This window comes from Somniosus microcephalus, unplaced genomic scaffold, assembly GCF_052327205.1.
Source record: "Somniosus microcephalus isolate GS21.2 unplaced genomic scaffold, FLI_Smic_1.0 scaffold318, whole genome shotgun sequence".
Lineage (NCBI taxonomy): Eukaryota > Metazoa > Chordata > Chondrichthyes > Squaliformes > Somniosidae > Somniosus > Somniosus microcephalus.
Genome location: NW_028225505.1, coordinates 325,092 through 340,389, shown reverse-complemented (window position 1 = coordinate 340,389; position 15,298 = coordinate 325,092). Strand labels below are relative to the sequence as shown.

The 15,298-nt window shown below is 42.4% G+C and overlaps 1 protein-coding gene across 3 annotated transcripts in view; it reads right to left on the bottom strand.

Moving 5' to 3' along the window:
• Positions 1-15,298, bottom strand: part of LOC147081883 (kinesin-associated protein 3-like) — a 166,462-nt gene that overhangs the window by 12,454 nt on the left and 138,710 nt on the right. For all 3 annotated transcript variants that reach the window (XM_085980621.1, XM_085980623.1, XM_085980622.1), the window contains 2 exons: positions 12,992-13,090; positions 11,740-11,825 (listed from right to left, as the gene is read on the bottom strand). In XM_085980621.1, coding sequence (XP_085836747.1) covers positions 11,740-11,825; positions 12,992-13,090 — 185 coding nt within the window. The remainder of the gene's footprint in view (positions 1-11,739; positions 11,826-12,991; positions 13,091-15,298) is intronic.

Sequence of the window (15,298 nt, the reverse complement as noted above, 5' to 3'; positions counted from 1 at the left end):
TTTATAATGGACTCTAGCATTTTCCCCACTACCGATGTCAGGCTTACCGGTCTATAATTCCCCGTTTTCTCTCTACCACCTTTTTTAAATAGTAGGGTTACATTAGCTACCCTCCAATCCATGTGAACTGTTCCAGAGTCTATAGAATTTTGGAAGATGACCAGCAATGCATCTACTATTTCTAGGGCCACTTCCTTAAGTAGGATGTAGATTATCAGGCCCTGGGGATGTATCGGCCTTCAATCCCATCAATTTCCCTAACACCATTTTCCTACAAATACTGATTTTATTCAGTTCCTCCCTCTCATCAGACCCTATGTTCCCCGGCATCTCTGGAAGTTTATTTGTGTCCTCCTTTGTGAAGACAGAACCAAAGTATGTATTTAATTCGTCAGCCATGTCTTTGTTCCCCATTATAAATTCCCCTGATTCTGACTGCAAGGGACCTACGCTTGACCGTACCAATCTTTTTCTCTTCACATATCTATAGAAGCTTTTACAGTCAGTTTTTATGTTCCCTGAAAGCTTACTCTCATATTCTATTTTCCCCTTCTTAATTAATCCCTTTGTCCTCCTTTGCTAAATCCTAAACTGCTCCCAATCCTCAGGATTGCTGCTTTTTCTGGCCAATTTATATGTCCTCTCCTTGGATCTTATGCTATCCCTAATTTCGCTTGTTAGCCACGGTTGAGTCACCTTTTTTGTTTTATTTTTTATGGCAAACAGGGATGAACAAATTCTGTAGTTCATTCATGCGATCTTTAAATGTTTGCCATTGCCTATTCACCGTCAACCCTTTAAGTAACATTCCCCAATCCATCCTAGCCAACTCGCGCCTCATACCATCGTAGTTTCCTTTATTTAAATTCAGGACCCAAGTCTCTGAATCAACTACTTCACTCTCCATCTTAATGAAGAATTCCATCATATTGGGGCAGAAATTCGGATCGGGGGCTTGCCGCGCGTGCAAGCCCCCGATCTGCACTTACCCGACGCGCCTGCCGTTCACCTCCAGGGACGCCTGGAATTCCTTTTTGAAAGAGAAGAATCCCGGGCAGCGTCTGACGTCACGCCGCCCAGGAGTGCAGCCAGCGCGAAGCCTGGAGCGCGCTGTGCAACTGAGACACGCCCCTCGAGGTCTCAGTTTAATAGGACACGCCCCCAATGTTTCTCACAAGCTGCAAAGCATTTTTACATGCAGAGCAGCATTTCAAATAGGTTTTTGGTATTTTTATGAAGCTTTTGGTAACTTTTATAAACTTTTAAAAACGTTTACATTATTTTGAAGAATCTGAAGTAGTTTTAAACAGAATTAAAGCAATTTAAAGACTTTTAAAAGCCCTGAAAGAATTTTTTTCATTCCATTTATTTATTTAGTAACGTCGTCGTCATACGTGTCTTCACATTGTTCCCTTTGAGGAACTGTATGAAGTGGTGGAAGGATTTATGGCCGTGATTAATGCTCCTTCCGTGACCATAAACATCTTTGTACCAGCCATTAGGGTGGTTAGTCCTATGGCGGGAGGGTTTTACGGGCTCCCACAAGCTATACGAGGAGGGGGGGCCACCCACACCCACGGACGCAAATATCCCACTGGATGTCAACCCAGAATTTAGAGCCGGAGCTCCGACTCCACTTGCCGGGACTGTCTGGAGCGGGGTTCGAAACCCTACCCCGTCTGGCCCAGCGGCGGGGATCCTACCGCTACGCCAAAGGCCCACTCCGATTAGCAACGTGAAATGGCTGGAATGAGCACAATTCACGGCATTAAAAGAACTCACAATTGAACTGATGATGACCTCAGCAATCTCCTCAACGAGGTGGAGGCACAGCGCCTGCTCATCATTGGTAATGAGAAGTCCAAGGCGCCGCAAAAAGGACAGATGATAGCTTGGTCTTTCAAGTGGCAGCATAGGGCTCCAGTCACGGGGAGGGAAAAGGCGTAGGAAACGTATGGGTGTCACCTTTTGCGCGGAGTGGGCCTTATGCATAGCGGTAAGCATCCCCGCCGCTGGGCCAGAAGGAGTAGGGTTTCGAACCCCGCTCCAGACAGTCCCGGCAAGTGGAGTCGGAGCTCCAACTATAAATTCTGGGTGGACATCCAGCGGGATACTTGCGTCCGCGGGTGTGGGTGGCCCCCACCTCAGATGGGTTGTGGGAGCCCGTAAAACCTTCACGCCATAGGACTAACCACCCTAATGGCTGGTATGAAGATGGTTATGGTCACGGAAGGAGCGTTAACGTGGCCAGAAATCCTTCCACCACTTCATACAGTTCCCGAAAGGGAACAGTGTGAGGATACGTACGACGATGACCTCTTGCGCAATGCACCTCCTTGGACCCTCAGTCGCAGATGCGAGGGGGCAAATCATGCAATTGTTAAATTTTTCATTTTATTGACATGTAAAATGTTGGCCCAGTAATTCCGTTCCAAACGCGTGAGTACGGTCGGGGTACTCACGCGTCTGGCCGGAGGAAATGCCAGTTTTCAGCATGCACAGCGCATGCCGGGAAAACCGGCATTTCCTGTCCTCTGAACGAAGGGGTTCAGAGGCAGAACGCGTGCGACTGCACAGGCAGCGCGTGCGCAGTAAAATTCGCCGGTTTCATTCATGCTTTCAGTGAGGTTAAGTCCTTACAACTTACACATGAAAAAAGCATGAGTACAGTTGCTCCAGAGGCTGCGGAGGAAGATATATTTTATCGTGGAGCTTCTGAAAGGCAATATTTTTGTTTGGGAAAGGGAGGAAAGTTATTTTAAGAAATGCTGAGGTAAGTTTTAAAGTTTATTTTTGTTTTTTAAAATGGGTTTTCAGTACTGTAGGTAGAAGGAGCAATTGTGGCTATGTGAATTGAATTTGCTGTGTTTATTAAATGTGAAAATGACTCCAACATTTTTAAGAAAGAAACTTTTCATCAGTAATATATTCTTTTAAGTAATTATGTATGTATGTCTGTATATATTCCTTTGCGTATATGTATGTATGTATATATTCCTTTACTTATGTGTATGAATGTATGTATTTAATTATGACTTTCAGAGAAAGTAACTTATTGGAAAATCATAATTAAATACATACATTCATACACATAAGTAAAGGAATATATACATACATACATATACGTAAAGGAATATATACGGACATACATACATAATTACTTAAAAGAATATATTACTGATGAAAAGTTTCTTTCTTAAAAATGTTGGAAATGTTACATTACTCATTTTAGAAGTCATTTTCACATTTAATAAACACAGCAAATTCAATTCACACAGCCACAATTGCTCCTTCTGCCTACAGTACTGAAAACCCGTTTAAAAAAAAAAAAATTTAACTTTAAAACTTACCTCAGCATTTCTTAAAATAACTTTCCTCCCTTTCCCAAACAAAAATATTGCCTTTCAGAAGCTCCACGATAAAATATATCTTCCTCCGCAGCCTCTGGAGCAACTTTACACATGCTTTTTTCATGTGTAAGTTGTAAGGACTTAACCTCACTGAAAGCATGAATGAAACCGGCGAATTTTACTGCGCACGCGCTGCCTGTGCAGTCGCACGCGTTCTGCCTCTGAACCCTTTCGTTCAGAGGACAGGAAATGCCGGTTTTCCCCGCATGCGCTGTGCATGCTGAAAACCGGCATTTCCTCCGGCCAGATGCGCGAGTACCCCGACCATACTCACGCATTTGGAACGGAATTACTGGGCCATTATGATCACCCCTCCCCAAGGGGCCTCGCACAACAAGATTGTTAATTAATCCTTTCTCATTACATAATACCCAGTCTAAGATGGCCTGATCTCTAGTTGGTTCCTCAACATATTGGTCCAGGAAACCATCCCGTAGACACTCTAGGAATTCCTCTTCCACAGTACTGTTACTAATTTGGTTAGACTAATCTCTATGTAGATTAAAAGTCACCCATGATAACTGCTGTGCCCTTATTGCACGCGTCTCTAATTTCCCGTTTAAGGCCATCCCCAACCTCAGCATTACTGTTTGGCGGTCTGTATACAACTCCCACTAACGTTTTCTGCCCCTTGGTATTTCTCAGCTCTACCCATACAGATTCCACATCATCAGAGCTAATATCCTTCCTTACTATTGTGTTAATTTCCTCTTTAACCAGCAATGCTACCCCACTGCCTTTTCCTTTTTGCCTGTCCTTCCTGAATATTGAATATCCTTGGATGTTGAATTCCCAGCCTTGGTCACCCTGGAGCCATGTCTCCGTAATCCCAATTATGTCATATCCTTTTACATCTATTTGCGCAGCTAATTCATCCACCTTATTACGAATGCTCCTCGCATTAAGACACAAAGCCTTCAGGCTTTTTTTTTTTTTTTTTTAACATTCTTAGACCTTTTAGAATTATTGTTTACTGCGGCCATGTTTGATTTACACCCTTGATTTCTCTGCCTTCCACTTTTGCTTTTCTCCTTCCTGTCTTTTGCTTCTATCCTTGCTTCCCTTTCCTCTGTCTCCCTGCACAGGTTGCCAACCCCCTGCCATTTTAGTTTAAACTCTCCCCAACAGCACTAGCAAACACTCCCCCTAGGACATTGGTCCCAGTCCTGCCCAGGTGCAAACCGTCCACTTTGTACTGGTCCCACCTCCCCAGAACCGGTTCCAATGTCCCAGGAATTTGAATCCCTCCCCCTTGCACCATTCCTCTAGCCACATATTTATCTGAAATATCCTTCTATTTCTACTCTGACTAGCACGTGGCACTGGTAACAATCCTGAGATTACTACCTTTGAGGTCCTATTTTTTTAAATGACCTCCTAACTCCCTATATTCAGCTTTTAGGACCTCATCCCGTTTTTTACCTATATCGTTGGTACCTATATGCACCACAACAACTGGCTGTTCACCCTCCCCCTCCAGAATGCTTGGGGGGAGGGGGAACAGCCAGTTGTCGTGGTGCATATAGGTACCACATATTTAAGAAGGAGATAGATTTCTAGACACAAAAGGCATCAATGGGTATGGAGAGAGAGCGGGAATATGGTATTGAGATAGAGGATCAGCCATGATCATACTGAATGGCGGAGCAGGCTCGAAGGGCCGAATGGCCTACTTCTGCTCCTATTTTTCTATGTTTCGAAGTCCTCAGGACACGCCAAAGCACTGTTGTTGCGTAGACAAATGTGGCAGCCAATGTGACAACAGCAAGGCTGAACAAACAGCAAATTAATTAACTTACTTCAACTGAATATCAGAAAGATGAAAGCCATGGTTTTTGGTGCTCACAAATTCAGTTCCCTTAATGCGGACTCCATCCCCATCCCTGGCCTTTTAATTAGGCAAAGAAAGACCATGTGCACATTTGGCACCCTGTTCACTGAGCTGAACTTCAAATTGCATTTTCCCTCCATCACCAAGACTACTTATTTGCATCTCCACAACATTGCCTGTCTCTGCTCCTACTTCAGCCCTTCCGCCATTGAAACCTTTATCCATGTTTTTTTCAGCTCGAATCAATTGCGCTAGTGCTCTCCTCAATGGCCTTCCTTTGTCCATGTTCCTTAAATTCCAACTTGTTCAAAATGTAGCTGGCCACGTCCATCCTTCCTGTTCTCCACCGCAGCAAGTTTAAAATCCTTACCCCTTGTTTTCAGATCCCTACATGGCCTCACTTCACCCTATCACAGTAATCTCCTCCAGACTTAGTTTGCCTCCTGCATTCTTCAGTCCTCTGCTGTTGGCCTCCTACGCATCCCAACCTCAGTGTTAGCTGTGGTTCAGTGGGTAGCACTCTCACCTCTGAATCAGAAGGTGGTGGGTTCAAGTCCCACTCCAGAGACTTGAGCACCCAAAAAAAAAAAAAAAAAACTAGGCTGACACTCCAATGCAGTGCTGAGGGAGTGCTGCACTGTTGGAGGTGCTGTCTTTCAGATGAGACGTTAAACCAAGGCTCCGTCTGCTCTCTCAGGTGGACGTAAAAGATCCCATGGCACTATTTTGAAGAAGAGCAGGGGAGTTATCCCCGGTGTCCTGGCCAATATTTATCCCTCAATCAACATAACAAAAACAGATTAACTGGTCATTGCTGTTTGTGGGAGCTTGCTGTGCACAACTGGCTGCCACATTTCCTACAATACAACAGTGACTACACTTCAAAGAATACTTCATTGGCTGTAAAGCAGTTTGGGACATCGAAAGGCACTATATAAATGCAATCTTTGTTTCTTTCCCTCCACCCCACCACTGCCAGCAGAGCTTTCAGCCACCTAGGATCCCTCTGGAGATCCTTATGCCTCTTTACCCCTATAAAACCTTTTAAAAACTCATCTTTCCACCCATTCCTTCAATCACGCCTCCTTAATTCTCTCTCCAGTTCAGTGTTACATTCGCCTTGCTACTACTCTGTATAGTGCTTTGGGAAATTTTGTATATTAAAGGTGCAAGTTGATGTCACTCAAAGGGTTGACGGTGGATAGGCAATGGCAAACATTCAAAGACCGAATGGATGAACTACAGAATTTGTTCATCCCAGTTTGGCATAAAAATAAAACAAAAAAGGTGACTCAACCGTGGCTAACAAGGGAAATTAGGGATAGCATAAGATCCAAGGAGAGGACATATAAATTGGCCAGAAAAAGCAATAATCCTGAGGATTGGGAGCAGTTTAGGATTCAACAAAGGAGGACAAAGGGATTAATTAAGAAGGGGAAAATAGAATGAGAGTAAGCTTGCAGGGAACATAAAAACTGACTGTAAAAGCTTTTATAGATATGTGAAGAGAAAAAGATTGGTGAAGTCAAGCGTAGGTCCCTTGCAGTCAGAATCAGGGGAATTTACAATTGGGAACAAAGAAATGGCAGACCAACTAAATACATATTTTGGTTCTGTCTTCACAAAGGAGGACACAAATAACCTCCCAGAGATGCCGGAGAACATAGGGTCTGATGAAAGGGAGGAACTGAAAGAAATCAGTATTTGTAGGGAAATGGTGTTAGGAAAATTGATGGAACAGAAGGCCGATAAATCCCCAGGGCCTGATAATCTACATCCTAGGGTACTTAAGGAAGTGGCCCTAGAAATAGTAGATGCATTGCTGGTCATCTTCCAGAACTCGATAGACTCTGGAACAGTACCCATGGATTGGAGGGTAGCTAATGTTACCCCACTATTCAAAAAAGGTGGTAGAGAAAAAGCGGGGAATTATAGACCGGTAAGCCTGACATCGGTAGTGGGGAAAATGCTAGAGTCCATTATAAAAGATGTAATAGCATTGGAAAGCAGTGACAGGATCGGACAAAGTCAACATGGATTTACAAAAGGTAAATCGTGCTTCACTAAACTACTGGAATTTTTTTGAGGATGTAACTGGTAAAATAGATAAGGGAGAACCAGTGGATGTGGTGTATTTGGACTTTCAGAAGGCTTTCGATAAGGTCCCACATAAGAGATTAGCGTGCAAAATTAAGGCACATGGGATTGGGGGCAAGGTATTGACTTGGATAGAGAACTGGTTGGCGGTTAGAAAGCAAAGAGTTGGAATAAACGGGTCGTTTTCCGAGTGGCAGGCAGTGACTAGTGGGGTACCTCAAGGATCGGTCCTAGGACCCCAGCTGTTCACAATATGTATTAATGATCTGGACGAGGGAATTGGATGTAATATCTCCAAATTTGCAGACGACACAAAGCTGGGTGGGAGGGTATGCTGTGAGGAGGATGTCGTGAAACTCCAGTACGATTTGGACAGGTTGGGTGATTGGGCAGAAACATGACAAATGCACTATAATGTGGATAAATGTGAGGTTATCCACTTTGGTGGCAAAAACAGGAAGGCAGACTATTATTTGAATGGCAATAGATTAGGAGAAGGGAAAGTGCAAAGAGACCTGGGTGTTCTTGTGCACCAGTCGCTGAAGGTAAGCATGCAGGTGCTGCAGGTGGTTAAGAAGGCAAATGGTTATGTTGGCCTTCGTAGCAAGAGGGTTCGAGTACAAGAACAAGGATGTCTTGCTGCAGTTGTACAGGGCCTTGGTGAGACCGCACCTTGAGTGTTGTGTGCAGTTTTGGTCGCCTTATCTGAGGAAGGACGTTCTTGCCATGGAAGGAGTGCAGCGAAGATTCACCAGGCTGATACCTGGGATGGCAGGAATGACGTACGAGGAGAGATTGTGTCAATTGGGCTTATACTCACTGGAGTTTAGAAGATTGAGAGGGGATCTCATCGAAACCTATAAAATTCTGTCAGGCCTGGACAGACTGGATGCAGGAAGGATGTTTCCAATGGCTGGGGAGTCCAGAACCAGGGGTCACAGTCTAAGGATAAGGGGTAAGCCATTTAGGACTGAAATGAGGAGGAATTTCTTCATCCAGAGTGGTGAACCTGTGGAATTCTCTGCCAGAGGGCAGTGGAGGCCAGTTCATTAAATATATTCAAGAAGGAGTTGGATATATTTCTTAAGGCTAAAGGGATCAAGAGATATGGGGAGAAGGCAGGGACAGGGTACTGAATTTGGATGATCAGCCATGATCTCATTGAATGGCAGAGCAGGCTCGAGGGGCCGAATGGCCTACTCCTGCTCCTATCTTCTATGTTTCTATGTCGTCATTGTTGAATGAGCAGATAATCTGCTTTGGTCTCACTGGCTGAGGGAAGAAAGTTAGCCAGATGAATTCACTGCTCTTCTTGGAAAAGTGCTATGAGGTCTTTAATACCCCCCTAAGCAAGTTTAACATTACATCCAAAGACTGCACCTCTAAGACAACACTCCCTCTGCATTGCACTGAAGCATCATCCTAGATGATGTACTTAATTCTGTAGCAGGATTTGAGTCCAGAACTTTGACTCAGAGGAGGATATCCGATTAACTGAGCCAAGCTGACAATGACAATTAAAACAGAATTTTAAAACACAAAGGCATTAAGTTGCAAACCTAAGCACTGAGCAGAGCTGTCTTGTTTGTGACTAAAGTACCAATAATGACCAACTAAACTGAGCCATCTATTTAGATTTTGATAGTAATCCAACATTACATACAAACCATAGTCTTATTATCCAAAGTAGCAATCTAATTCTGGTCATTTATCTTTTGCCTTTCTTCCAGCTCTTTCCTAAGCATATCCATTCTGAATTAATGTTTGAAATGAAATAATCCAATTCATGGAACAAATGACAACTCAGTCAATGTAGATTTAAGTTCTTCATTTGCACCTAACGGACTGACTTAATACACAAAGGCATCGTCAAAGATGACATTGCATGTGCACTACAAAGCATCACATGCAATAAACATACAAAACTATCCTACTCTAGAAATGATCTTCCTGTTAAAAATCAGTCAATACACCTCCCTGTGAATCAGATCACATTGGCACAATCCAAGTTTTCTCATAAATGCTAGAAGCCTTCTTCCAGTCTCTTTTTTCCCCACTGCAGTTGCCAATCCTTACTGACTACACATTCCATTATACCTCCATCAAACTCATAAAATACTCTCAAAACTCCTTTATAAATGCATCACTCTACAATCTAATTACCTAAAGAGAACTTCAGTGTACAACATCCAGTGTATTTATCCCTATACCAGTCCTCTGCTTTTTCTATTAATTTGTTTATAAAACTATAATTATAGTCTAGCTGATGAAACCCTGCATATGTCTCATTTAATGGAGTAGCACACAGGGATGATGTCAGGCGAGGGGGTTCTTTTCCAGAGATGACAATATGGAACTTGCTTTGTGTGAACATGCCATTTACAGACTAATCTCAGCTTTTTATTTATGTTCTACTGGATAGTGTTTGTGTATGAATGGCAGAGAACAGGGTAATGTGAAGGGTCATACATTAAAAATAGTCACTTGCGTAGGGCTATCAGAGGGTGCTGGTGTTTATAAAAAAAAAATTAAAAATCACAATTTTCACATACTTTCTTGAACAAAATATCGAGTAGAATGGGTTATAAAAATATCACTTACAGACCTGGGTGCTCAGTGGATAAATGCATCATGTGCTGTGGTACTAAGAGGGTCCCAGTTAGTGCTGAATTAACTGATCTGAGCTGAGGCAGTAATATGGATGCCACAATTGGCCTCAGCATCCTAAATGAAAGAGTGGGGGGGGGGGGGGGGGGGTGGAATGTGCCCAGTGTTACCACTTCTGATTGACTCCTGATGGAAGTGTAAATGTGAGGGCATTAAATGGGATGAGGATCAGCTGTGATGCACCAGCACAGTCTGAGGATTGAGGTGTTGCCAGACCGGGAGCCAATGTCGGTCAGCGAGCACAGGGGTGATGAGTGAACAGGACTTGGTGCGAGTTAGGATATGAGCAGCAGAGTTTTGGATGAGGTCAAGTTTAGGTAGGGTGGAAGATGGGAGGCCGAACGGGAGGGCTCTGGAATAGTTAAGTCTAGAGGTAACAAAGGCATGGATGAGGGTTTCAGCAGCAGATGAACTGAGGCAGGGCAGGAGTCGGGCGATGTTACAGAGGTGGAAGTACGTACGGAACTCCCATAAGTATGAATGGGGAATCACTTAAAAAATACACGAACACACGAAATAAAACATTTTTAAATTACATATTTTAAATTAATTTAAATACCATTTAATTAAATATTTTAAACAAAAATTTAATTGTTTGAAAACATTTTTTAGTATGTTTTCACAGGGCTAAAAATAAACTTACCTTATTGGACAGGGTTTTTAATGTATAAATGTAAATGTAAATTTTTTTTTTCTATTTTTTAACAACTCATACTGGTAAAAGCAGGCCTTACGCCTGCTTTTACCAGGCATAAGAATTTCACGGGCATTCAGCGGGCGGAAGTTGGGCAAACCCGCGGAGGCCCTTCTCCCGGGGATGCGGAGGATCTGTCCTTGACAGGTCACAAGTTCGGGGTTTTAGCGCATGCGCTTCCCATGCCTAAACCAGGAACTTGCGCGGCCCCCAAGGGCACGTGCGCATCTCGTACACACCCATAGGGGTCGCAAAATACGGCCCATTCTTTTTGCTCTACTTTGCACATTTCCCTCCCTTCTTTGCTGCTCACGATGTGGTCTCCTCTACATTGAGGAGACCAAACGCAGACTGGGTGACCGCTTTGCGGAACACCTCCGTTCAGTCGTACAGGTGACCCCGAGCTTCCGGTCGCCTGTCATTTCAATTCACCGCCCCATTCCCACTCAGACCTCACCCTCTGCGGCCTCTTGCATAGTTCCAATGCAGCTCAGCGTAAGCTCGAGGAGCAGCACCTCATCTTCCGATTAGGCACTTTACAACATTCTGGACTCAATAACAAGTTCAACAATTTCAGATCATAACCTCGGCCCCTATTATATTTTCATACTTTTTATCCACACTTTTGTTTTGTGCCTTTTCCTTTTTTTCTCTCTCCCACATGGCAGCTGTCTTTCACTCTGCCAGCACATTTCACACTTCATCTAAAGCCATTGTTTGTTTCTTTACTTGTCCTATTACCATCTCGTCTCACCTTGAATATCTCTTAATGTCTCCTTTCATCCCCTCCCCCATTTCCCAGCCCCCAAACTGCCTTTTAATCAGTTTCATTTCCTGCCTTTTTCCTCAGTTCTGAAGGGTTTCGACCTGAAACGTTGATGCTATTTCTCTCTCCAGGGATGTTGCCTGGCCTGCTGAGTTTTTCCAGCGTCTTCTGTGGTTATTTCCCTCCCTTCTTTAATTGCTTCCCATTTAACATGAGTCAAAAAGAGAAGCTGCAAGATAAATGAGGGCTTAATAGGGCATAATTTCTTCCTTACCGCAATGATGTCTAATGTATTGTCACAGACTTTCCGTATCTCTGCATTTTTATCATGCATCAAGTCAATCAAGTATGCTGGAGCCTCTATGAGCAGCACATTAAGGAAAAGCAACATCCAAGTCAAGTATGCTTTATTATAATAAAAGGTCTATGGAAGAAAAGCATTTGAGTTGTATTACTGCCTACACACAATAACTGGCCCAGAATACAGAATAAAAAGTTGATAAGGAGTTGAATAGGAGATTTGTAGATAAAATTTTGGCACAGGTATTAATTGGAATACGGCAGTATAAATAGGAAGTTGGTTAAAGTACTGAATGTCATAAGCCAAGGAGAGACTTGCTCTGATCCATCAGTTGATGGGACTACTCAGCTGTTTATAACCTACTGAGACCGTTTAGTATGCTGGTAGCCCTCTTTGTGGCTTCACTAGGTTAGTACCTCATTTTAAAGTATGGCTGTTGCTGCTTCTGCACTCTGCAGTGAACCAAGATTGGTCTCCTGGCCTGACTGCGATCGAGGAGTTAGGAATGTATCATACCATCAGGTTACAGATGTCATTAACAACCATAGGGGACTGAGTGGCATACTGGTCATGTAATGATCATTCACCAAATCCTCACACAAATGCCACCCCGTCCCAATTTTAAAGATTCTAAAGGATACATCACATTAAAACCCAAGCTGCCAGTATTAATATCCACGGTACAAATCAGGAGTGAATAACAATCAGTTCATTTAAAAAAAAGGAAATCTCTGGCATTCTTAGGCATAAAAGGTGTCGAGTAAGTAAAATGGGTGGAACCAAGCCATTTATCTCACCACCAGCCATCTCATTCATGACTTTAACACACTGTTCAGTGAGTTCAATTGCCATAATATAGTCTGAAGTCCATAATGAACAATTTCACAAAATAATCATGTTCAGTCACTCTCTAACTGTAGTATTTAGCCTGTGTATTAATGAATTGCACATGCAGCCTTTTCATCTTTATTGTATATTCATCTGTAAGAAATTAACTTTAAAATATATGCTATTAACTTTTACAGATTTTTGTCTTTAAACATTAACAGGACATTGAAATCAACTGAGGTTTTTGACCCGTTGACCTAAAATGCCAAGATATTGTACAGTACCAGTATTTGAACAACTTAAATTTTTCAGTCTTGTACCCTTGCTTTCTGGATCAAGTTGACGGAAGCACTAAATAGAAAGGGGAGAAAAAATCTCTGTCATTCAGAAAGGATACGTGTTTCCTTTATAATCACATCTCTGGTAGCTTGGTGGAAAACCATCTGGTAGAAGACATATACAATCTGGCAAACAAATTCATCATCCTCTTGTTTGGCTATGGGAAAGAGCAGAAATATACAGTCAAAGGAGATTACATTGCAGGAAAGGCACCTGAATCCCAACTGATTACTGTAGTTAAAATGTCCTAAATGTATCCTCAAAATGGTTTTATCAACAATCATACTGAACCCTGGAAAAAAGAAAGAGCCAAACCCAAAAATCTGACTTTCACTAGAATTTAATGGCCCGAGTTTGTCAAGGTCACAACTTTGAGATGGCATGTCAGACGGCTAAAAACAATTTACTTCAGTGGTCCCTTTGTTATAGAAAGCTGAGAAGATAGGAGAGTAAAACCACCAATTGAAATGTCTGTTTTTTTTTAAATAGCTAGTCTAAGGTCATTATAATTTCTTTACATATCGGACACCAAAAGAGGTGAACCTTTCAATACATCTCACAATAGTTAATAACACCACAAGGTTTATTTGAGAATCAAAAGTATTAAAGATGGTGTTTTTTGACTCAAAAAAGTAGGTATGCATGCATGTGGGGTGAAAAGAGGCCAAAACGTCATCCCAGCTCTCTGCTAAAAAGCAACATTTTTTTCTCTATTTTATTTACATTTTATATATATTTTTAAGATTTATAGACTTCCCAAATCAAAGTACAGGCAAAGGTTTTGATATATGAGAAAGGAAAACAAAACTTGAACCAGTTGTAGTCCAAATATAGCTATCAACATGGAAAGTGGACCTATCCTTGAGATGGACGATTCAAGAGCGAACAGACATCACATCTACAGATGGCGGTCCACTCTTCCGACATCCCAGGAGATGACGAGCATTCCAGAAGGCAAGGCAACTAATTCTACTATGCCAACTCAGAAGGGCACGGTTGGATAAGGTCTTAGAATCACTGCTAAAGCTGCGATCACATCAGTAATAAGCTGATCAGTCTTTTAATATAGCCAATTGACTTGGAACTTTATATGGTTTCTCCAGCAGTGAATGTGCCACGGTTTAGATTATCTTACTCAAAATCACTGAAATGTCTGAATATCATTTTGGAAACACAGTACTCATGATAGAATTGGACTTTGAGACTTTAGTTATCCAACATTTTAATAAAACTTAAATAAATGCTAGAAAACTTCAAAGCAGCTAGGTGACTGCAAGAAGTTTCTTTTGGCTGTCTGTGCTGCCTTTCTTTAGGAATTTATGTTAGTTTTCCAGTTAATTCAGGGGTTTGAGTAATTTGGGTCGATTTCCATTGTGTGCCGCCACCTAGTGGATATTTGGTACCTAGCAACTGCAGTAAACTACTGTATATCACAGACAGACCTGCAGCCACACATGGTCTGGGAAGTTATATTGTTGTCACGCTCCAGCCTTGGACACTATTTGTCTGTAAGTACTTGAGAATGTTATAGATGATTAGTGTACACTATATTTTGCAGAAAATGTTTAGTTTGTAACTTTTCTTTGTAAGCAAACTTACACAGCTAGCCGTGAAGTGCTCGCTCCCTGTCTAGCTGGTTAACTTGTAGCTGTATTTTGATGCACTATGTACAGAGAATTTAAAGAGAATGCCTTCCAGTTTGCTAAATGTATATTCGCAGTAAGCTGTGTTTCCACATGTTTGGTAAGTTACATGCCAAATGTACTGTGTTGCTCAAGCGTACCTAAATTTGTGTATGCATATCAGTTATGTGTTTGTATACTAATATGTGCTTCCATTTCTGTATTGTATTTCAGTTTCACAATAAGAATCTTTCAGTAAAGTTTACAAGAAAAGTCAAGCCTTGTGATTTTTATGGGAAGGTATCAATTTGTTAGCTACCTGTCTAGCTCTGCATAGGAACGCGCTGTAAGGGCAGAATAGTGAAAAGACAACAGCACAGCGGGCTCAAGCACAAGAAGATACCACCCAGCTACCATGAGTCTACGCTCAGGAAGACAATATACCACAGAGGATGTCGACCAGCCAACCGAGAAGCATGAGCCTCTTCGAGCAAATGATGCCAAGTCACAGTCCTCTAAAGCATCCTCTAGATCATCTCGGCGGTCCAGCAGACTGTCGTCATCGACAACTTCTGCAGCCGCCAAAGCACATGCCAAGGCAAAAGCTGCCCAGGCTCAATTGTCCTTCGCTGAAAAAGAAGCTATTGTGATGAAGCAGAGAGCTGACCTCGACGCTAGTGTGATGAAGCAGAGAGCTGACCTCGACGCCAGTCTCCACATTCTCCAAAGCCAGAGAGCTGCCG